Source organism: Mercenaria mercenaria, chromosome 17 (genome assembly GCF_021730395.1).
Source record: "Mercenaria mercenaria strain notata chromosome 17, MADL_Memer_1, whole genome shotgun sequence".
NCBI classification, from domain to species: Eukaryota; Metazoa; Mollusca; class Bivalvia; order Venerida; family Veneridae; genus Mercenaria; species Mercenaria mercenaria.
In genome coordinates, this window is record NC_069377.1 from 12,041,255 (window position 1) to 12,065,823 (window position 24,569).

Below are 24,569 nucleotides of genomic sequence, written 5' to 3' on the forward strand. Positions count from 1 at the left end.
ACGATATAAACGGGGTTTGTATTTCAGAAGTACTCCATGACACAATTGTGAACGCACTTCATATTTTACTCATGACAATGTATTCATAATTACCATAGATCTACTTTAATATATCTTTAATATACTTACTCTACAATAAAACTGCAGTCACATTTAAATACTTACTTACTCCACAATATATTGTAGAAATACTTAAAATTTACCTTCATTTTACTTCTTACCCACAATACACAACAGACACAAATAAAATATCATGTTGTAACCAGGCAGGGGTGGAAAATTCAGTTGTCCGTATTGCCCAGGTTGCCCCAAAGCTTGTAGGGGACAAGTGAAATTTGACCAGAATTTACTATATTTATAACTATCATACGGACAGGTAAACAAGAGCTGTCAAGTGGACAGCGCGCTCGACTATTCTCAGTGCTTGATAGTATAATATAAGCAATGAGTAAAATTTTAAAATTACAATAAGCATTTTCTAAGTCGAAAAGGGGCCATAATTCAGTCAAAATGCTGATAGAGTTGCCTCCTCCTTTTACAGAACTGGGGTCATGAGGTAAACAAGTATGCAAAATATGAAAGCAATATCTAAATGGACTTTGAAATATTTGGGGTGGTACGCTAACTTTAACATTTGTGTGACACTCACCCCAGGGCGAGTAGGTAGCTTCCCTATCTTCAAATAGTCGAGCTAAAAATAGCAACTGGCAAAACCAAGCAGTCAAAATCAGATTCCGCCACCCTGCCAGGCTGACACACTATGTAAAAACATCATCAATTGTGCGTATCATGTAAAGCACCTGAATGAATCAATATTTACAGCAGATCGAAACAGAAAGTCAAAAGAAATGATAAATGCTGTCGATTCCATTTAAGTTAGCACCAGCAAAATTTTGTGATACTGAGTTTGGGCAAAAGTCACATGCACATTGCAAGTATGGGCGCTTAATTATTCCAACCCTGCATGTAAAATGATTTAGTATCACACACAATTGGACAAATGCCAATTTTTTGGCATTGTTTCAAATAATCGGAATACTGATATAGGCTCAATAAGCCTTAGGGTGTAAAAAATTGCTTGTTTCCGAACCCCAAACCCTTTATCTTAAATTTTTGGCCCGACCCTTTAAGTTTTTATACCCTTTGGAAAATATTTTTTTCAACTTTTAATAAAAAGTGATAGCTGATTTATTATGCTTTAACATGGCCAGTAATGTTAGAAATCAATTACTGATGCTCTAAAGCATAACCCCCTTTTTGTATTCTTTTTGACACAGAATGTTTTCCAAAAAGTTCCCTTAAAAAAATTTTTTTATTTTTTTCCATCCTACCTACCCTAATTTTTTTAGCATGTTACGGAAACAAAAATTTTTTTTAGTCTTTGCCCAAAATCTAAATAATTAATCTTTATTTCGTTTTTAGGCCAGAATATGATACATCGATTCCATAAAATATCAAGCATTGATTGACTGCTGACATGAATGCTAATCCAGTTAATTATCAGTATCTCATTCTGCACTATTGTAACAATTAAATCTTTGCAGATTTGTTCTGGCCTATGTAAAATTTTAAAACACTCTGACTGTAAATGTAGCTCATAATTGTCAGCTTTTTCCACTTGCCCAAAAAATATGTCAAGCAATTGCATTAGACTTAAAAGTTTATATACTATCTTATTCAATTGTTTTAACGTGACCAAATATTCTGGTAACAGGACCATTTGAAGCCCCCCTTCAGGCTCCAGTGTCTGAAAATATGTTTGTGTGATAATTAATCATTTTATGTTCATACATGTTTAATGAGGGCCCAAGAAATAGAAAACAAAATTAAAAATTTAGAGTGAAAAATATAAAACATAATTTAAAAATTTTAATGAGACTGTTTGTGTTTTCTTACTATTCGTAGAGTTCAATGTCATTGCCTAAAAAGAAAATGAATCACCAGTATAAAAAGTTGTAAACATTTGAATATAATTGGTTTTTATCTACAATATTTTTTTCAGGTTGACAAAGCGGCATAATATCATTTGGTGTAAAGATCAATAGAAAAAAAATTGGACATGCATAGTACATGCATGTACTTATGGCAGAAAAGACATCCTATTAATAAAATTTGAAAATATGGAAGGTTTTCTAAAATAACAATATTTGAGTCTAAGACCATTTCTTTATATAAACCACACACAAGTTTAAGACCTCATAACTTCAATCCAGGGGTCGTGAGTTTTTAGCACTGACTGTAGGGTCCGACCATGCCTTCTCATACGACACCACTGCGATCAGTAGTGGTTTTTTCCATGAAGTGGACACGCGAGTGATTCAAATAATTTTAAGTTTTCATCACAATAGAGCTACATATCTAGTATAAAGGGGAAACTTACTTTTTTTCATCCAAATTTACATGAGAGGCTGATTCTGCTGGGTTGCACTGCACAGATAAGTTCTTTTCTATCTTCCGTTGACGTCAAACCCTTTAGGGAACGTAGACGTTTCATAATTTACAAGAGACTGAGAGTTGGTGGTCACCAGGGTTCTGCCTCAGGCTGTGGAACCTCCGCTCATATCAAAATAGCGCTAATGGCGCTATCAGATTCTTGATCAAAAGTGGATGAAGATATTCCTGGTTTGCCCTGCAGCTAGGCAGGTGGGGCACCCATGCTAAGCTCCATTAAAACTTAGTTCATCTTTAATGTTCAAAAGAGCGTAAAACATTATCTGTACCCATCATTTTTATTGGGCTAGCAACTAAATTAGTCTAAAATAAAGTCACCTGGATACGCACATCTTGAAAGTTGTTAAAACCGAATGACTCAAATTTTCCCCCAGCAGATTTTTTTATCTTGACATTTCATTGTAGATTTTATTAAATTACATGATGTAACATTCTTCTAAAAATACAGTAGATGACAACTTCATCTGCGGCGCTTCCCGCTCGCCTTTACGGAATCAGTATGGTTTTCGCATAGATTTCATGATTGCCCTTGATTTCAGTCAGTGCGTAGCCTTTAAGCGACCTGCCATTGTCTTTCTTGTCAGTAATTTGTCAGTGCGCTGCTTTAATTGTTTTTGGATGTAATTTCGCGTGTATGTCATCATTTGTAAACAAACGCTCAATTCGGAACAAAATCGGTTTCCATCCGATATTCAGTTTCAGTGCCGTACCTGTACCGGATACGGTGTTCGGAAATATTATTTTTTTAATGTAGATCTATACATGGTAAAAAATAGGTTTTTTTGTGTCACAACTTTATTAAAGACGCTATATTATACACCAAACCGTGTTATTGCTTGATAACAAACTGAATTTTTAATTAGCCTAGTTATCAAACGTGTTTTTTTTTTTTTTTTTTTTTTGTAACTTACGTTGTAGTCGGTCGTCATATGATAAATATTTTGACATTTGTATTCTTATTTCAATTAGTGCTGTATTTTCAAACTTACTCTATCCGTTCGTGTTGTTTTTTCACGTGTGGCAGTAAAGAGGAACCTTTCTTAAAGAAAAAGCTATCAGATAAAAGTTAATTTCTTTAAGTTTAATGCGGAGATGTTTTTTTTTTTTTTTTTTTTTTTTTTTTTTAAAATGGTTTTCTAATGGAATAATTGCTACATATTAAGTTAACCAAAATAAACAAATATTTTAAAATAATTAATGGAAATCTGATAGGCCCATGTTTAATATCTAATCCTATTCAGTTACTTATCTTTAATTTACCAGATTTTTTGTCTATGCCTACTTAAGATTGAATTAAGCCCTGCAATCATGGTAACGGTAACTGCAAAAATTTAAAGTCGGACTCCCTTTAAGGTCGTTCACTTTTCCGCGGGTTAGGGGCTAATAGCTGTACAACTTCATGAGTTAACATGGATGTTTTTTCAATTGCGACACCAAAATTTCTCAAAGTTGGATGAGTTTTCCGGTTTTCAAGGATTCCAGTTTATAGCGGTTTCAGTGTATTTTGCTTGTCTCAATTCTCTTTACAAATCTAGATCTAGATAGTGCTGACGCTAGAAAAATATTTAACTGTTTCATTAATATGGGCACGGCAATGTACAACGAAACCCATATTATATAATGTCGTGGAATGTCGACTGTCGACATAAAATGCTTAAAACCCCGGGCACACGACATTCAACGCGACACACGACAACGAGCAACGACACACGACGTCTGTCCCTCAAATATCGCAAAATTATCGCATGTCGAGGTTATTTAGATCAAATGTTGTTAATATTTTGCTTTCAAAAATGGTCATTTTCAATCCCGATATTACGACGAAAGTACTAAAGATGTATTAATAAATATTACATGTAATTTGTAGAACTATTAATAACTATTCATAAAGGCTCAAACCCCACCATAGAGCGTGAGGCCTACAGGCTCGAACATGGGTGGGCCCTGTCAAAAGTAAAGAATGCACGACAATAACACTTATTTTCCTAAAAAAAAAAATCATCAAAATAAGGCTCTGAATAGAAAACGCTTTGGTTGTATATCAATTATTTCTACTGAAATAGATAGTTTCAGAAGTTTTTTCTGTCTGTACGATCTGCAGACTGGCGATAGGGACCATTTAATTAACGCTAATTCTCTCGCATTTTTTGAAAAATTCATCAATTTCATTTTATTATAAAAAACGTTAGGAATATGTTTTTAAACTGAAATTTCTTTTAATAAGTAGTTGGAATATGTTTAAACGAAATGAAAAACAATTTTCTTCCTCGACGGACACGCCGGGAAAAATTTCCTGCATGACTTTAACCTTTTTGACTAAAATATTAGCCGTAAAATAAGGAAAAACTGCGTATAAGTATTTATTTTGGGTAAATAACGCAAGTAAATACTTGTTTTGATAGAAATGTCAAAATCTGAAAGTTTGTGACAAGAACAAACAACATATGTTGTCCGTCTGTACGTAATTTAGGATAAAGCTGTGTTTCCGTAATTTTTTGTACGGAAAACGTCCCTGTTTTTCATAACTTCAAATAATTGTAGAATGTTCCAGTAACAAGGATAGTTTATGAAATAACTTTTATTTATTAAATCTAATACATTTTGGTTAAAGAGATATATAACTTTTATATTTTTACCGCCTACGTTTTGTCGTGGACGTCTTAAAAATGTATCATTTTCTGTGAAAATAGCATTCTTTTATTAATTTTAAATAGAGAACAGAGAGTGAGCATTGTCAGAGGAGTCATATCTTTATAACCTGATGTCTGGGTTTTAATAAATGAAAAATTTTTGCCAAAAAAACATTGTCCCCAGAGGAAAAACAGGTCAAGTCGGGTTCGAACCCGATCAGTAAGGGGTCAAGGTCATAGATCAAAGTCCGGTAATATTCTCAAAATGTTGGGAAATTCGTAGCGATAGATGCCAAAGAAGATCTTTCGCAGTATATAGCGTAGCCCCAACTTCGGTGGTGTTGGGCGGGGGGGGGGGGGGGGGGGGGTGGGGGGCGTGGGTGGTGAGGGTGGAGGGGAGGAGAGGTCACAAAGTCGTTCGATTTTTGTTTTTGTTACAGTATCAAGTTTCAAAGGAAAAAAAGAACTAGAATTGTACCGAGAAAATCATCAAAGGCACGGTTTTTCGCCTTAAAAATGTTTTAGGGGAGATCCCCTAATTTGCCAAAGCCCACGCACAACCGCTTTGTCTGTTTATAATTTTACGCTTGTCCGAAAAAAAAAGTTTAACATTTAAAGGGGGTAAAATCGCATCTTAAAACTCATTTTGTTTGAAGTTAAAATTACAAAATCTTTATTATGGGATCCCCAACTCCCCCCTCATGATTTATGACCCGCGCTGCATTTAATTTTTGTACATTTATTTAGGCCCGTCAGTCATTTCCATCCCTTTGGTGGTAGGCCATTTCATCTAAAAAAGACCGAAACGCGCAAAATCACATGTAGCTCTAATTCTGAACAGTTCACGGAGGAGTATGTGTAAAGATCATCATTTTCCCTTTGCCATTTTGTTTTCATAATGCAATAAGATATGTATATGGTTTCATATCAGAAACATATGGGTCTATATGGACAATATTTCATATGATTTTCATATGTTTAAATTTTTTCATATGAGTAGGGATATGAAAACCTTCATATGAAAATCATATGAATAGTACATATGAAAAGCATAGATCGTATTACGATATGAAAATTTTCATAAGAAATTCATATGAATTTCAAAGGTAATCGTTTCATATGAGAATCATATGTGGCGAAATTGGCTATGTAGGCTAAGTTAGCCGGACAAGCCTGTATCTGATTTCTGGTCTCTCTGTCGTGGGGGCTTTGTCTCACTCTGTCCCTCTGGTCAGATCGCTCTGTGTCTGTACTAGCAGAGGATGAATTATGCGCCCTGCATATGTGGCTGCATTTGAACTATGTAAAGCGCCTTTGAACGTGAAATTGATCATGAAAAGGGCGCTATATAAATCTGGTATTATAATAATAATAATAATAATAATAAATAGCATGTCAAAACTGAATTTTTCAAGTGGCTATTTAGAGTAGTCAGAGTAGTCAGAATTCTGATTACTCTGGCTGGCCAGAGTTCAGCCAGAGTTCAGCCATAGTAGCAAGAGTTTCTAGGATTTTAACATGTTCTGACTGCTCTGGACAGCCAGAGTATTCGGAGTAGCCCGAGTCACCAGGATTTCATTTGCTCTGGTTACTTTGGCTGGCCAGAGTAGCCAGAGTTTCTAGGATTTTAACATGTTTCTGCTACTCTGGTCAGCCAGAGTAGCTAGAGTAACCAGGTCCCATGTTCACAAAACATTTTCCGTCTTAACAGAGTTTGATTATGAAACTTAATATGTCATTTTTATCTGAATAGCATGTTTAAAACTGATTTTCAAGTTAATAACTATTTTCAAGTGGCTACTTAGAGTAGCTCTGGTTACTGTGGCTGGCCAAAGTAGCCAGAGTTGCTATGATTTTAACATGTTCTGGCTACTCCGGTCAGCCAGAGTAGGCAGAGTAACCAAGTCCCATGTTCACAAAAGTTTTTCAGTCTTAGTTGAATTTGATAATGAAATTTAATAATTGAGCCGTGCCATGAGAAAACCAACATAGTGGGTTGTGGGTTTGCGACCAGCATGCATCCGCGCAGTCTGTTCAGGATCCAACTGTTCGCTTTTAAAGCGTATTGGAATTGGAGAAACTGGTTCAGGTTTTCTCATGGCGCGGCTCATATGTCATTTCTATCTAAATAGCATGTTTAAAACTAAATTTCAAGTTAATAACTATTTTCAAGTGGCTACTTAGAGTAGCCAGAGTAGCCAGAACTCTGGTCACTATGGCTGGCCAGAGTAGCCAGAGTTCAGCCAGAGTTTAGCCAGACTAGCCAGAACACTGGTTACTCTGATGGCCAGAGTTCAGCCAGAGCAGCCAGAGTTCAGCCAGTATCCAGAACTCTGGTTACTCTGGCTGGCCAGAGTAGCCAGAGTTCAGCAAGAGTATCCAGAACTCTGGTTACTCTGGCTGGCCAGAGTAGCCAGAGTTCAGCAAGAGTAGCCAGAATTCAACCAGGGTACTAGGCAGAGTTTCTAGATTTTTAACATGTTCTGGCTACTCTGGTCAGTAACAACATATAAAAAGTATAGAAAAGTATCATGATGCAAAATGTCTATTTTTGGGGTAAAATGTTAAAAATATATATGAAACTGCGGATTTCTGGAATCAACACATAACAACAGAATTATGCATCTAAAGAGGTCCAAATTTGGCACAACGTTAGATTACTACATTGTGCAAATCCAATATGGCCGCCATAAAAACGACATTTAAACCAGAATTATCGTTGATTTTATGTCAAATTGTCTCATATCATTGCTTTTACATATAATAAGCTGGTTATTGTAAGTAATAGTATGCAGTTTACCTAAGATGAAAAACAATTCAATACGGGGCAATAGTGAAGTATACAGACTAAATTGCCGAGTCATTCAGCAGTAGGAAGTGTCGTAAAGCAGAGATAACTTCCTCATTTATTTACAAAACATATGAGTATGAGTACATTTTATCTTAGTTTGATCATTTCCCATCTGATAATCATGGTTTTTTAGGCAAAATTACATTAAAATGTGTTTTCAGTTTTATTTCTTTTCAAATAAACAGGCAAACGGCGCGAAAAAATGGTAGATTCAAATCATGAGCCCTCAGTTATTTTTATTTCTTTTTATTTTTTGCTCTGTAGTTATTTTCCTTATTTTCATTGCAATTATTTTGCTGAAATGACATGAAAGATCTATCTTGGCATGTAGGTAGCATTTTTACAATGAAATAATAACATGACAGTATTTGTCTTGGAAACTTAGATCATACACCACCACTACAATTTGGGGTCTCACTTTTAGCTGATTTTGCAGTTTGTGTGTTGGACTGAAAATATTTTTCTTGCATAAGACATGAATCCCACTTTTCGTTTAATGTTTCTCAGCTCTGATAATATTCTTCGAGAAAATGTAAGTTACAGACTTTTTAAATTGGTCTTGATGTGTGCTGCTGTCATTGGAAATAAGTCATTTTTATATAGAATAAAGAAGAACAGCTATTTAGTGTGTTGTAACCTTATGGACAACTTGGGTTAATAACAGCGATAGCTGGATCATATTATGTTATGTACAATAGTAAAAGGGAACCGACTATTTGTTAGAGCAAGTACTTGTGTACTCGTTGTAAAATATATTTGAATTTGGACAAATCAGAAACAAGTTCATTAAAAAGCACCAATCAAATGACATCTCTGCTAGGGTGTTGATAAGTAGACGGATGGCAATGAAGTCATTCTGTATCCAGCGATTGATGTAAACACACCGAGGATTCAACTTATCATTTATCCCAGTACCTTGATATATGAGCTGTTGCAGCTACACTGTCAGGACAGATACATTATATAAAAGAATACGCTTGAGACTAAGAGTTGCAGTAGTGTAACTAGGTTTCGAGCTTTAGGACCAGCGCATAGAAATTAAACCTTTACGGGATAGACAATAGCAAGAACAGGCTGAGCATAGGAAAACTGAGACAGAGACTTTTTGTTTGGTAATCTTCTGAGTCAGTAAGAGAGTTCCAGCCTACAGACAAGGTTCAACGGTATTAGCAAGTACAGCCAAGGCATTGGGGTCATACCTATAAGGTAGTTTAATGCTATATGTTATAGAATATAAGCGCTGAGCATCCAGGAGTCACAGCAATCATATTGAGTTGCAGCTTCATGTAAGATAACTTCGGCTGCACATCTATGCGAAAGGACTCGTATGTTGTCGATTCAAAGACATTGTCTGACGGAAACTTCAACAAAACGATTAGTCAAATATACTATCCCTGTTCTACATGCGTTTGAGCTGATTAGAAACTCTGGCTACTCCGGCAGAAGTCTGTTTTATGAATCACGATACATAAAACACAAAAAGCAACCATGAGAGAACCAGAATAGTCAACAATCTTCTCACACCTTTCCGATATAGCTTCAGTTCCAAACATAGCTGTGAGGCTCAACTATTATCCTTTACACAAGAAATTTTTGAGAACAGATCTCATTGTAATGGATTTCTCCAAAGCTTTCGACAAGATCGATCATCAACTCCTTCTCTATAAATTCGTGAAACTTTGTGTCTACAGAATCTCTCTATCCTGGATTCAATCTTTCCTTAGTAACCGTTCTCAATCTGTAGTAGTTGAAGGCTCACACTCCTTACCAGTTCTATAAGGAGGTTCCTCAAGGTTCAGTGTTGGGTCCTTGTCTCTTCCTTTGTTTTATCAATGACCTTCCTTACACTGTTAAAGGTAGAATACGCTTATTTGCTGATGACACTATCATATACCTCAACATTGACTCGTTAATAGACTCTTACAAAGTTCAAGATGATTTGACAAAATTAGAAGAATGAGAACGTAATTGGTCTATGGAATTCAATCCTGATAAATGCAAAGTAATAGGAATCTCAAAAAAAAAAAAAAAAAAAAATATCATCTTTCCATGTGAATTACTTAATCAAGAACTAAAAACTACAGAAAATGCTAAATATCTTGGGATTACTATTAGTGATGACTTAACTTGGAAACACATATTGAAATTACATCTTCAAAAGCTAGTAACACTCTCAGATTTATAAAAGATATGTACAATGTAATAACAATAATATCAAAGAAACTGCCTAAAAACATACGTTCGCCCACAATTAGAATACTGTATCACCATATTGCATCCATTGCAGAAAAAAACTTAGCATATGAGATTATTATTATTATTATTATTATTATTATTATTATTATACCAGATTTGTTGAGCGCCCATTTATTATAAAATATACGTTCAAGGTGCTTAACAATTAAACATGTGACATATCGCAGATATGTAGGAAAATCACAAAAACATGGCATATGCAATATTAAAACTGAAACTGAATGATTTAGTTAATGGAAATTTGTACAACATTATTCGAGGTGCATGTATTCTTCTATGTTCTAGTGTCTGCCTTTTAAGAGTTTCAAGCATTGCTGTTACGCTGCTTTGGTATGAGTAGCCAGAACATGTTAAAATCCTAATAAAGTCTTGCTACTCTGGCTGAATCTGGCCAGACAGAGTAACCAGAGTTCTGGCTACTCTGGCTGAACTCTGCCTACTCTGGCCAGCCAGAGTAACCAGAGTTCTGGATACTCTGGCTACTATAAATAGCCAACTGAAAATGGTTATTAACTTGAAATTCAGTTTTAAACATGCTATTTAAAAGGAAATAACAAAAGTTTCAAAATCAAATTCAAACCCTAGAAACCCTGGCTACTCTGGCCAGCCAGAGTAACAAGAGCTACTTTTATTAACCACTTGAAAATAGTTATTAATTTGAAATTCAGTTTTAAATATGCTATTTAGATAGAAATGACATATTAAGTTTCGTAATCAAAGTCAGCTAAGACTGAAAATGTTTTGCGAACACGTGACCTGGTTACTCTGGCTACTCTGGCTGACTCTGTTAGAAACAGCCAGAATAACCAGAGCAAGTGATATCCTGGCGACTCGGGCTACTGTGGCTACTTTGGCTGACCAGAGTGCCAGAACATGTCAAAAATCTAGAAACTCTGCCTAAACTGGTTGAATTCTGGCTACTCTGGCCAGCCAGAGTAACCAGAGTTCTGGATACTGGCTGAACTCTGGCTACTCTTGCTGAACTCTGGCTACTCTGGCCAGCCAAAACAAACCCAGAGTTCTGGCTACTCTTGCTAAACTCTGGCCACCCAGAGTAACCAGAGTTCTGACTTCTCTGGCTGAACTCTGGCTAAACTCTGGCTGAACTCTGGCTACTCTGGCTGCTCTGGCTAATTTCACGTTTAAACCCTGATTTATTTGCTTAATGATAAATACACGTTTCATTTGATAAGATCGGTCGTTGTGTACGTGTCGCATTACAGATCAACATTAAATTTAAATGTCGGCATTATTATTGTTTCAAGATTTCGTTGTTTAGAAGGAGTATATTAATAGATTATTGTAGCTGTCTGCACGAGCGTAACGCTTGTCATTGTGCTTTTAGGTACCTGTACACAGGATACAAAGTCTGAACAAAAATGGCAGAATCAAGCAGTGTGACACGTCTAGAGACTGATTCTAATCCAGATATCACGGACTCAGTTGAACATTCGGAACTTCGAAATACAAATAATAAAGACTCTGACGAAGTTTTCGAAATGTGTTGTGAAACATGTAATCGCGATGGAATACATGTAATAGCATATGCTTTCTGTATCTCATGCGTGGCCTACTTTTGCTCTACTTGCTTGAAATATCACGGAAAGTTTTTGCCGGGTCATAAATACTTAGAGGAAGACAAAATGCCTCAAGATATTTGTATTGAAAAATGTCAAACTCATAAGAATGAAATGATAAAGTTTTATTGTGGTACATGTGAAACATTTGCATGTTCTGTTTGTGAAACGGAAGGTCACACTGATACGTGTAGCATGAAGTATTTACCTGATTTTGTGAAAGATCTTGAAAACGGAGAAGATTTAAAAGATTTAATAACGAAAAAGAATGATGTTGCAAAAGAACTGTCTGACACTAAAGCAGCTATTGATATGAAATATAAAACCATTGACAGTACTACTGTGGAGGCTACAAGTGCAATAAAGAAAGAGAAGGACGCATTGTTTGCGCAGTTCGACCAAGAAGTATTTCAAATTGAAGATAAAATTCAGGTAGAGAAGAAAAAAGATAGTACGCGAGTTGACAGCGAAAAAGCAAAATTTGATACCTTGAATACTGCGATTGATCACCTTAATGAAAATATCAAAAACCTGAAATTATTTCCTAAAAGTCAAAAGTATAAATTATTCATGGAATTGAAGCAACTTAGTAATACACTTAAAGGAATGAAAGATTCGGTTGAATGCTTAAAGAAAGAATATTCTGCGGGGGATGTTGCACTCGAGTCAGGAATACGAGTTCAAGCAAAAGATTTAACAGAAAAAGTGATAAAGTTTGGAACATTAATGAAGACTTATAATGAAAACTCTGATGGAGGAAATGATGATAAAAAGCCTGTGAAAGTTGCATGTCCTTTGGATGATATCAATTTAAAATCCACGGATGATCTGAAGGATTGTTATTTAATTGACTGTTGTTTACTGAGCGAACAATATCTTATCGCTTGTGACAAAAGAAACCTTTCGCTTAAGTTAGTCGATACGAAGAGTAAAACTCTGGTTTACGTAAGACCTGTCAGAACAGACCTAATGTCTGTCACAAAGATTAATGACACTCAGATTGCCATAGATCGGCTGTACGAAAAAGACGAAAGTAGGTGCATAATCCAGTTTTTAACTGTGACGAAGTCTAAAACACTTGTATTCCAGAAGCGCTATATACTGACAGAAATGCTCTGTTACGGTATCGCATATATCAATGATGACAGACTGGTAATTTCAATGAAGAACAATTATAAAGGCAAACTTCAAATACTAAGTTTAAGCGGAAATGTCTTGGCAAATATTGAATACAATGATAAAGGCGATAGATTATTTTCATATCCCAGATGGATAGCCTTAGATGCAAAAGGAAAGCATTTGTATGTCAGTGATTGTTCTGATGACAGTATTACTGATATTGATATTGAAAACCAAGAAAACAGGAAATTTGCTCATCGCTTTTGGCATCCGACAGGAATTACCACTGACAGAGAGGGGTTTATATATGTTTGCGAAGGAGGCACTGGGCGTGTGCATGTTTACCATCCCGATGATTCTGGCACGTATGTTTTGTTAGACAAACAATCTGCAAATTGGAATCCACTGTCGATATGCTTCTCTTTTACGAATAACAGGTTGTACCTGAGTCTGGATGGTCAAAATTGCATTCAAGTATACAAAATTACAAACAGTAACTTTGCGAAATAAAAACAGAGAAGGAAATAGGACAATGACCGCATTAACTACTGATACATATCTGTAGATATCAATTAAACTGTTCAGTTCTTGTTTTAATTCTTGCAGCGTTTGTTCTTGTTACAATGTAAAATATGTCAACGGTCTAATATGGTATCCTTATAAGTACTACATTGGGAGATGGTCCGTGTACTGGGTTTTGTGAAGTGAAGGATCAGGTAAACAGATGCTCTTGATAATGTATAGATAACGGGCTTGACATAACGTTCTAGAAATAGTCCCAATGAGTCATATTTTGCGTATGCATAAAACGAAATCAATAGAATTATACACAAAGCCGTTGAACGATTGTAAAAAAAACTCTGGAGTGAACAGAATATCACTACATAAGTAAAATTGTCGCAGTGTCCTTTAAAACGATGTGTCTTTTATGGTCTTTAAAATAACGTTGACATATCCGTACTGTTTCTTTCATTATGATCGTTCCTTATATAGCTTAGATGTTTGTGTTGTATTCCATCTCATTTAAGATAATTTTAATTTAGTAACGTTACTCGTTGCGAACCGCGACACACTTCAGCTGCCCATTAATAGCATACCACTCTTCTTGACAAGTTTGATGCTTCCAATGAAAGTAAAAAGATACAAGGTCACATAGATTAGTAGCTCTTTGTAAATAACTTCAGCATCAGTCTTTTCAGGGCAATCATTGACATTTATATTACGTATTTCTTTATTCTTTGTTTATTTTTCATTCTGTACAGCTGCAATAATTTTTAACATAGCTTCCTAATATTTCAGCATAAATGGTAAACCAAAGTTTAATCAAAGAACAATAACTTTACAACGAGAAACAGGTTACTTCTTTGAAAGTGACACGATACGCAAGTATTTTTCTTTCGTTTGTAACGATATGCTGATATGCTGAAATTCGTTATATTATTACAAAAATAAATAAAGAAATAACATTGTATTGCTTTGCAATTTGTAGACATAGCTCATTTTTAACGTTTACTTTTTCTTGTTGTGAGCTTTATCGCTCCTAGAACATGATCATGCTGGGCACGCATGTGGTCGTTCATGACGTTGTCATATATACTTCTTCTCTGATGTGGATTTGAAAAATAAATCTTAACGCGCTTTTTAGAAACCAGTGCTCACATCGTATAATGAAAATGTAACAGATACAGCCGGATGACGCGGCTCATCCGAGATTAACCCTTCCGCCGAATGTTAATGTGAATTATATTCATGTGTCGTTTCGATGATATAAAAATCTTTTGTTCATTAGCAACGAAGTTTACATATATTGTAAAACCATTCAATTTGTTTTAATCTGACAGAGCATTTTTCCTAGAACTATTTTATCGTCCCTCGTTATATTTTTGTGAATATTTATTGTTTTCATGGCTGTTAAACAGAGACTAAACATGTTGTTTATGCATTTAATTGTCATATTTCTTGTATCTTTACGTGACCTCAAGTTGATACTATAATATTGGTTTAGAATGTTTGTTCCGCATTAACTCATTTGTTACGTTGATTTATCGTTTAATGTTCTAAAATAAAAACGAAATGTGATCATATACAGTTATGAGTTATGAGTTATGATCTATAGGACATTAAGAGTTGTTTCCTTAGTAATTGTTGGCAGTACCCTTGGCCATGATCCACGACATCGAGCCAAAGACAAAGCGCTGGACACACCACACCCATTTGAAAAACTATTCATGCTGTCTTTAAAACATGTTTGATACCTTCCATGCGAGATTCATTGTCGGAGTGGTTTTGCTCAATGAGTTTTTTCGTACATCTTCTTTACCCACCTCCTCCCCCCCCCCCCCCCCCTTTCCCCCTCTCCAACCCCCACCAAAAAAAATTAGATAAAATGAGCCAACTGAAATCTTAAGTGTTTTTCTACTTTTCTTTTTAAACTAAAATGAGTTGAATATCAGAATCAAGACTTGTCATTGTTCTACATTATCATTACCTGTGCGATTTAAGAGTCAGAATTGTACTTACTCGTTTAATATTTGACATATGGAAATCTGACAGTGTCATTTAAGAACGGTAGTAGAACAAAGTACGACTTTATTATATGTACAAGGATTTAAGAAAGAAACATTTGAAACACTACTATTATACATGGCCTACATTACAGAAATTTACCAATTTGTGTATTCTAAAACAGTTATTAAAGGTTTATCGAAATATTTATATTTTGCAAACTTATGTACAGAATGAAACATGCTGTCAATTCCGTCGTATGAATTCAGTCCAACCTATATTTCACCATTACTGTGTAGTTTATTCGTAAATTCATGTCTTTTGTCTTTATACAATCATGTTTTTGCTTTAAGTATATAATTGTAGGTTAAATGTAATCAACTATTTGAGTTTGAGTTATTATATCAACTATCCCTTCATTAACGCGTTTATCAATTTATTTCATTAAAACCCATACAGCGTCAAACGCGATCCGATTATTTCAGTGTGAGAGAGTCATTGAAAATATCGGGACAGGCTGTAGCTCCACGTTTAGCACCACGTGACTATTTGATATTATGCCAACGTCACCTACCACGGCGTTTTGCAATGCAGCTGGATTTTCTCCATATTGGCATTGTACAAACTTTCAGGAAAAAGTATCTTGTAATTTTCAAGTTAGAAGTCGAAGGATTCCAATTTGTGTCCAGGACTGACGGACGGACAGACAGACGGAAGAGGGGACAAAAAATAAGACATGAAAATATACTAAACAAAACTGCTAACCCTTCATTTGCTATTTTGCTAATATTTTAAAAATGACTTTCTTTCTTAAATACATCAGTCAATCAGTCAATCAATCGAAAATTTTATATCTGTAAGATTTTATCATTTTCTAGTACTCCTCTGTATTTTTATTAATTATATTGACACGTTTTGTAAAGTTCAACTTTTATGTGAATTTTTTGTGACTTTAATAAAACGGCGTGTGGTAGTAAAATGAATACAATTATCGGGATCGATCACTCTACGGTAACATGCGATATACCGAATGAGATATATACTATCGATTTAAAAATTGTGTCCTTCCGGCACGTGAACAGAGCGTCTGACTTCAGATTTTTTGGAAGAATACGCTTTTTACATGTGCCTAATAAGCGTCCACATAACTTGTCCGAGCTGCAACATCTTGCACATCAGTACAAACATTTTTACTTTTAAATGATATGGAATCGATCCCTGTATGCATTATTTCTAAAAGATACATTTAGTAATATCTGATATTGGCAAAAGAGCACATTACGGGTTAGGTGTTTTATTCAGTATTTTTAGAATCAATGTAATAATTTGTATGCAAATAATTATAATGACAATACTTTAGAGTGAATTGAAATGTAACAGTTTGAATTTTGTATTGTGTGTATCACAAACTTGCATGGAGATACATGATCATTACACAGGTACAGTTGCCATTTCTGGCAGTTTGAATCTATCGTCAGTGCATAGCACATTTAATAAGTTTGAATGATTTTTTTCTGAGATAGAATGCAATGCAAAATAAAAGGCAAACGTTGAAACATATCATATGAATTAATCAAATTTTGTAATGATTGTTAAACTATGACGATGAATATAACTAGATAATGTGAAATGTATTGCACATTTCATCAGACTACGTCAAACCGAGTCTGCAGTTAATTTTCCACGTCTACGTGCACGGCCGTATTTCCTCAATTCCAATTTATTTATTCATTTGTTGGGTTTAACGTCACACCGACACAGTTATAGGTCTTATGGCGACTTTCCAGCTTTGATGGTGAAAGAAGACCCCCAGGTGCCCCTCCGTGCATTATTTGAGCCAGACCATGAGAAAACCAACATAGTGCATTTACGACAAGCATGGATCCAGACCAGCCTGCGCATCCGCGCAGTCTGGCCAGGATCCATACTGTTCGCTAACGGTTTCTCTAATTGCAATAGGGTTTGAAAGCGAGTTTCAATTTACAAGATATAGCTAGGTGCCATATTTTTTAAACGTAGTAAAAAGTTTTCAGAAATTGTAAATACAAGAAATGACAGGACGGAGATTAACAACGCTGAACCTGCAAAATAAAAATAAATTTTAGGGTGAGCACAAAAATATTTTCTGCTGTATTTCTAAGCTTGAAGAACGAACTGAATTTACCCTTATCATGCTGGACACGATTGATTCAGCGTTTGCGATCAGTCTAGATCATGAATAGCATCTGGCGCTATCCAATAGCTATTATCGGGCGCTATCCAATGACATCAATTGTGTTTGCACGAAACCTGTCAAACTAGTTGTGATTTTGGTGTGACTCTGGTTGAATGCTTTCAAGGAAGTTTGCCCTTACCATAGACATGCAGGCTAATCTCGGTTTGCACTGTTCACAAAGGCAGAATCACTTGCCGCCAGCAGGCTAAAGGTTAACTGTGCGTTTTAAATGAAAGAGAATCATACGAAATAACAATGCTAGAGAATGTCAAAGGCATTTGCGAATTTACCGATACTGTCATTTTAGGGAGAATCTCAAAACATTTATGTATAACAAGATAGGTAAGGCCACACTATAGCTTTTAGTTTTCAGAACAACTGGCTTTATATCATTTTTTTTTAAATTTACGTCAGTTTGGATTCCCAATATTCTTAGCTGTTTCATCCTAAATCACTCATTATTCTTACAAACAATGAAATGCAGCCATCTTGTACACACAAGGCAGTGTTTCTGTCTCATACGACTTGGCGTATTGTCTGGAGACTTATCTGAACTAATGTTGTCACAGTTTCGTAAGGGGAGGACAGTCTATTTCAGGCATCTTGCTGCAAAAGTAAAGTCATTTAGCAGAAATTTACATGCATGACTTCCTTCAAAACGTGTTACCTGTTTGAGCTGACGTCATGAACTTTAAAAAAGATAAATGCAGGAGTTGGTACTTTTCATATCACTACTCAAGTTTGAATGAAATAAAACGTTGGTGTTTTTTTTTGTTGTTGTTTTTTTTTTTTCATTTGATACAGAATTTCAGGAAGCAATGTTACAAGACAGAGCCATAAATCTTGCCTTTGTTGATTTTTCTTTGCAAAACAGACTTAGAAAGAAAGAACATGCACAAACGACTCTTGTTTCATATATATATTCGAAAATGATTCAGCCAAACTTAGATTTTCATTTTTCTATTTTCTTAAATCCTGTATTTCGAATTTTCTGATATCTACGCATTGTTTTAAACATGCTGATATAGATAAGAACTTTCTGGTCAATAGCTTGGCAAGCTTACAATGGCAAGTTGCTTTAATATTGTTACTGACATTAAAAAGGTGATCATATCAACATTATTTTCAAGATATGATTGCTAGCTATTGTGAGTGTAATATCTCTTATAGGTTTGCTCAATCATTTATATTTTCTTTCACGGTAAAGTTGACTAAAATTGAGCCCCTGTAACGTAACCTAGAGAAATATCACAATTGTAAGGGAATTCTACTGCTATCTTGTGCAAGTGTATTACCGAAAAAGAGGATTGATGGTCTTACAGCCTCAGTCTATACCATCAGACCAGTATTGTTCCGGACATGGAGGAACAACGCAATACAGGTAATATTTTAGGTAGTATATGAAAAAAGGAGTATAAATGCGATGAGAACGAGCCAAATTAAGCGTTCAACAGTATTTGAATCTGTGTAGAGGTAGGCCTACTGTTAAAGAAACTCAAACTATTCGATTCAGCAAATTGTGTAGCTTATGGCAATCAAAAGTAACAGCAAGAATTTGATCAGTAGGTTTTTTTATTAGAATTTTATATTAATAAACTAGTTTGAGAAAGTCCCTACAACATACCTAATGACGCACATGTCTTTTAAAATGCAGTCGATACAATATTGTAATATAGTTTATATAGCCACCCTGTGTAAACCCATATACCAGCGGACTCCCAGGAACGTTATTTTGCTCTTGGCTAGTTGTAATATAATCTGAACTAAAATTATATACATTTAACGAGATTCGAGTGTATAGGTATGGTAAGAGCTGTATCAATAAACAGATAAGAAAAGGATAGAGAAAATGTATTTCAAATGATGCTATATAACAACATTAATAGCGTTTTCATATACCTTTATGTATGGGAACAAAATCCATCGTCTATTCTCATCATTTGGTTTTTGCCCTGAATGTTTGTAATGAAATTTACTGAATATTTTCTGCCTCGTTTCTGTAACTAAAATTTCGTAGGAGATATTTGATTATTTTTTCTAAAAAATAACTGACTGAGAATGAATAAAAACCAAAATGCCATGGCACGACATATGTCTTTAAACATTTTAATTTCAAAAATGGTCCCGAACATTAATTCGCTAATACTTTTGTTACTTTCTGAAATAAAATTGCAAAAGGACCTCAGTTCCACTACCCGCACCAAATGAGTTTTATTACGTAATGTTATAAACAGTGAAGTACAGTAGGTTGCTAAGGAAGAAATGAGCTATTGAGCTGGTTTATTGATATATAACGGGTGATCAAGATTGCTTATTTTTGACAGCTTTTTCATATTTGATGATATTCTATATGGTGACATAAACACACATTGGTGAGTTTTATTAAATCAAAAGTTCAAACTTTTTTTCTCTCTCCTTTGCTGAAAGGTATTTGAGTTTTAAAACTGGGTAATTTTTTACGTAAATTTTGGACCACCATCTTAAGTATATACTTCGAACTTTATTTATTTATTTATTTTTATTTTGCTTATTTTATACATTTGCGTGTTTAAGGTCATGTTTTACTGGTGTGTACGTGTTGCATGACAGATCAGTATTGAATTAATATTGTCGGCATTGCTGTTAATTTTAGATTATAGTTGGCATTTCGCTGTTTTACATGAGGATATAGCAGGTGTTTTCACGAGCATAACGATTGTAATTATACTTTTAGGTAATTCCAGGATACAAAGTGACGTTTCGTTGACCAATATGGCAGAATCAAGTAGCCTAGCGAGAATTGAAAATGACTCGAATACAAACGTGACGAACTTGACTGAATATTCGGAACTAGAAGGGACAAGAATTAAGGGCTCCGACGAAGTGTTTCAAATGTTTTGTGAAACATGTAACCGTGATGGGAAACATGCAGTAGCATACGCTTTTTGTAAGTCCTGTTTGGCTTTCTTTTGCTCAACTTGTCTGAAATTTCACGGACTGTTTCTACTGGGTCATGAATACTTAGAGGGAGAGAATATGCCTCAAGACAGTTGCACTGAAAAATGCAAAGCTCACAACAACGAGATCATAAAATTTTATTGTGCTACATGTAGTAAATTTGCATGTCCTGTTTGTAAAATAGAAGACCATAAAGGCACCTGCACCATAAAATACTTACCTGACATTGTGAATGAAGATATTGAGAACGGAAAATATTTAAAAGAGTTAATGGTAAAAGTGAATAGTATTGCTAAACAACTGACTGACGCTAAAGCAGTTATTGACATGAAATATGAACGCCTTAAGAGTACTAATGCGGAAGCTATAAGTGCGATAAAGATAGAAAAGGAAACACTGTTTGCAGAGTTTGATCAAGAAGTATATCAATCTGAAGAGAAAATTCAGGTACAGAAGAAAAACGATGACATGCGCCTTGTTACTGCGAAAGAACAATTTGATTCTTTGGCAGCAGAAATTGAAGAGCTGTCAAAAAATAGCAAATCACATTCAAGTTCTCCTAAGAGCCCAAACTATAAACTATTCATAACGCTGAAACAATGCTGTGATAGACTTTCGAATGTTAAAGATACTGTTGAGTGTTTAACTAAAGATTGTACCACGAGTAGTGATGCATTTGAATCTGAACATAAAATAAAGGCTAATGAGTTGACTAGAAGGGTAAAAGAATTTGGAAGGATGACGATGAGCCGCCACATAAAATCTAAAGAAATGAGTCCGAAAGAACAACAGAAAATTGCATATCCTATGAAAGATATAAATGTCAGAGCTGAAGGAGATGAGAAAGACTGTTATATAATTGATTTTTGTATGCTGTCAGATCAATACCTTATTGCTTGTGACAAAAATAACTCATCGCTTAAGTTAATTGACACAAGAAATAATAAACTTGAATATGTAAGATCCGTTAAGTCAAAGCCTGAATCTGTCACCAAAATTAACGACAGTGAGATTGCTATGGCTCAGTGCTTTGACAGAGACAGCGTTAGGAGTAAAATCCAGTTTTTAAATCTGACGAAGGCTAAAACACTCGCATTTCAGAGGCGCTACATACTAACACAAATGTTTTGTTATACTGTCGTCTACATCAATGACGGCAGACTGATAATTTCAATGTCGCAAGATCACAAAGGGAAAATTCAAATACTGAACATGAAGGGAAAAGTCTTGGCAAATATTGAAGTGAATGGCGAGGGAAATAAAATATTCAAAAGTCCATGGTGCATATCTTTAGATTCGAAGGCAAAGTGTGCATATGTTACTGATTGGTGTGAAGACAGCATATTTGAAATCGATCTCGGTACCAAAGCAACTAGGAAAATTGCCTATTTCTGGCACCCAGAAGGAATAACCACTGATAAAGATGGGTTTATCTACGTAATTGCATCTGGTACAAACCGTATCCATTGCTTTCATCCAAAGAATGGTTTTGCAAATGCCCATGGTACTAAATTGCATGTTATGTCGGAGAACTTCTCTGCAAATAGCCAACAGTCTGGCATATTATATTCTGCGACAGATAACAAGTTGTATGTAGGATACTTTGGCCATGATAGCATAAAAGTGTACAGAATCAGTGATTATACAGACACAGACAAAGAAGTGAAGAAAATTAAACAGTGAACGCAGTCAGTATGTATTCATTCTATATACATGCACTTGAAAATATGCTTTAAATGCGCAAATAATGACAGCAATTACCGCCTCGATAACCTAGTACTATGGCGTCCGCTTTAAGTGCTGGAGGTCAAGGGTTCGATTCCCGACCGCGTCATACCGAAGACGTGAATAATGTTACCAGTAGCTTCCTTGCTTGGTGCTCAACATTAATAGGGAAACTGACCAGTTCTCTCATACACACACGACGTTGGATTTCATCAGGACTGAAGTATCGACAGTGATCAATATAAGCTGTAGAACTTGTTTCACAATTTACCTAAAGTAGATTAGTATAAATTAATGATAACGAAACCACGTTACAGCGGTCATCATTGAAATACACCAGTAGGCAATGAACGATCATTAAAAAAACATTAAGTGTAGAATGGAATGATACTAACGCATTTAGCAATTGTACTTGATTAGTAACTTTTATGATATTTGTTTTAGGAGATGCTGTCCTGTATATTTCATTTCTACATTTAAAATAGAAAAATTGAAAATCGTGGCTAATTTGATAATATTAGCTTGTGAGATATGCAAATAGTTTTGTTTTGATTATTCATTTGAGTGTTATTTTTAAAATGTGTCTATTGATTAGCCTTAGCGGGTGCAGTTAAGTTTAATGTAATTCATATTATTTGTTGAACCGTGTAGACGATCTCTTTTATATATATCTGTAGATCATATTCATATAAGCTGAATTTCAATGACAGATGATACAAATATGAAGTCAACAGCTGGGGTATATAAAATTACATTTGTTTTGTTTTGTAGAGCTTTTGTTCTTATTTATATTGCCATTTATTTCTTAAATCACATTGCAGTTTTCGTAGAGTTTGAAATAATTGCACTTACGAATTTATCATGAGAACGTTGGTTACTGTAATTGTGGATCTCGTCTTTACCTATTTTTACAGCGTATTTTCAAGGACAATTACCCACACTGTTTTTTTTATTTACTAATACCAATGCTGTGTTATAAACATTTAAAACGGGATCAGGGGCCGTATTCATAAAGCATCTTAAGTATAAGTATAAGAAATTGATTATTTACTTAAGTATTACTTAAGTAAGAAATTTATTTTACTTAAGTATATTTGTTATTCATAAAACAACTTAATAAGTAATTCTTGGCTTTTATTGTGGACGAAAACATTAAAAACAACAACAGTAATTTCAGACAGATACAACATGCATAGTTATGTTTAAGGTGCTTTTATCTGAAAAACAACACTTTAATCGTACTCTCGACGCCATTTTGTTTTCTGACTTAAGTCATTTCTTACGTATCTTAAGTTTAAGCTGTTTTATGAATAGGACTTAAGTTTTATACTTAGACTTAAGCTGAAATCACCACAAACTTAAGTAAAATCTTCAACTTAAGTCAAAACTTATACTTAAGATGCTTTATGAATACGGCCCCAGGTATGAATTTAGGCCTCAGAAATATGCAGTAAAATGAATGCAGACACGTTTTTATTTGCCGTATATATCCTTGAAATATATGAAATGAAAAAGCTTCAAAATTAAAGTTATACTGTTAAATGTTAACAGTTGTTATATATTTTACAAAAAAGTAGTCTAATGGGCTCATTTGGTCCACACAACGCACCCGGTGACCCCTTCTATATTATATGTAAAGCCGCCATTGTTGTTTAAGCAGCTAATGCCAAACTTTGATTAACAAAAACTTGTTTGTCTATGTTTTTATAGTTGCAACCTGTTCCCCATATGAGCTATTCTGCATTAGTCATCTTTGTTTTATAAGGATAGAGCAAGATACAGAAGATGCTCCATTTCCCATTCTTAAAAGAAGTTTGTGTTGGGCAATACAAAGTTGCAACATAGCCGTATTCACGTTATGTTCTGCTATGATCAGTAAAGATATCATTTTGTTACACTCCAGTTCCGTACCATTGCCAGTACTAATCGAGTACGCTTGGAATATTATATTAGAGCAATTCATTATTTTAGATTTTCGTGCTAAAACGTGTTTTCTATAAACTTAGAAATATTATTTGTAGAATGAAAAAAGTGCTTTATTCCATATTTCGCAAACAAAACAATGATAATTTTAAGACGAACTTCATTGTTTAGTTGAAACCTTTTTCAATTAAAAAACGGGGGGATAAAGATCTACCTTGTATATACCTTGTATTAGACCTTTCTAACTTAAACTGAAACATAAACATAAACGGAAACTTACTTCGTAATTGCTTATAAAGTCGGGGACTTTCTCAACTATACTTGGGCTATGAAAAACAAAGTAACAATCACCAAGTGTACTTACGAATTTTATGCATAAG

The 24,569-nt window shown here is 34.8% G+C and overlaps 1 protein-coding gene across 4 annotated transcripts in view; it reads left to right on the forward strand.

The window, feature by feature from the left end:
• LOC123536139 (uncharacterized) overlaps positions 1-23,782 on the forward strand; it is a 66,966-nt gene extending 43,184 nt beyond the window's left edge. For 3 of the 4 annotated variants that reach the window (XM_053529035.1, XM_045318979.2, XM_053529034.1), the window contains one exon: positions 20,318-23,782. In XM_053529035.1, the coding sequence (XP_053385010.1) occupies positions 20,356-22,224 (1,869 nt within the window). In that variant the 5' untranslated portion in view covers positions 20,318-20,355 and the 3' untranslated portion in view covers positions 22,225-23,782. Of the gene's footprint in view, positions 1-11,533; positions 16,950-20,317 lie in introns of those variants that run through there. The other variant, XM_053529036.1, reaches the window with a different exon arrangement.
• The last annotated feature ends 787 nt before the right edge of the window (positions 23,783-24,569 follow it).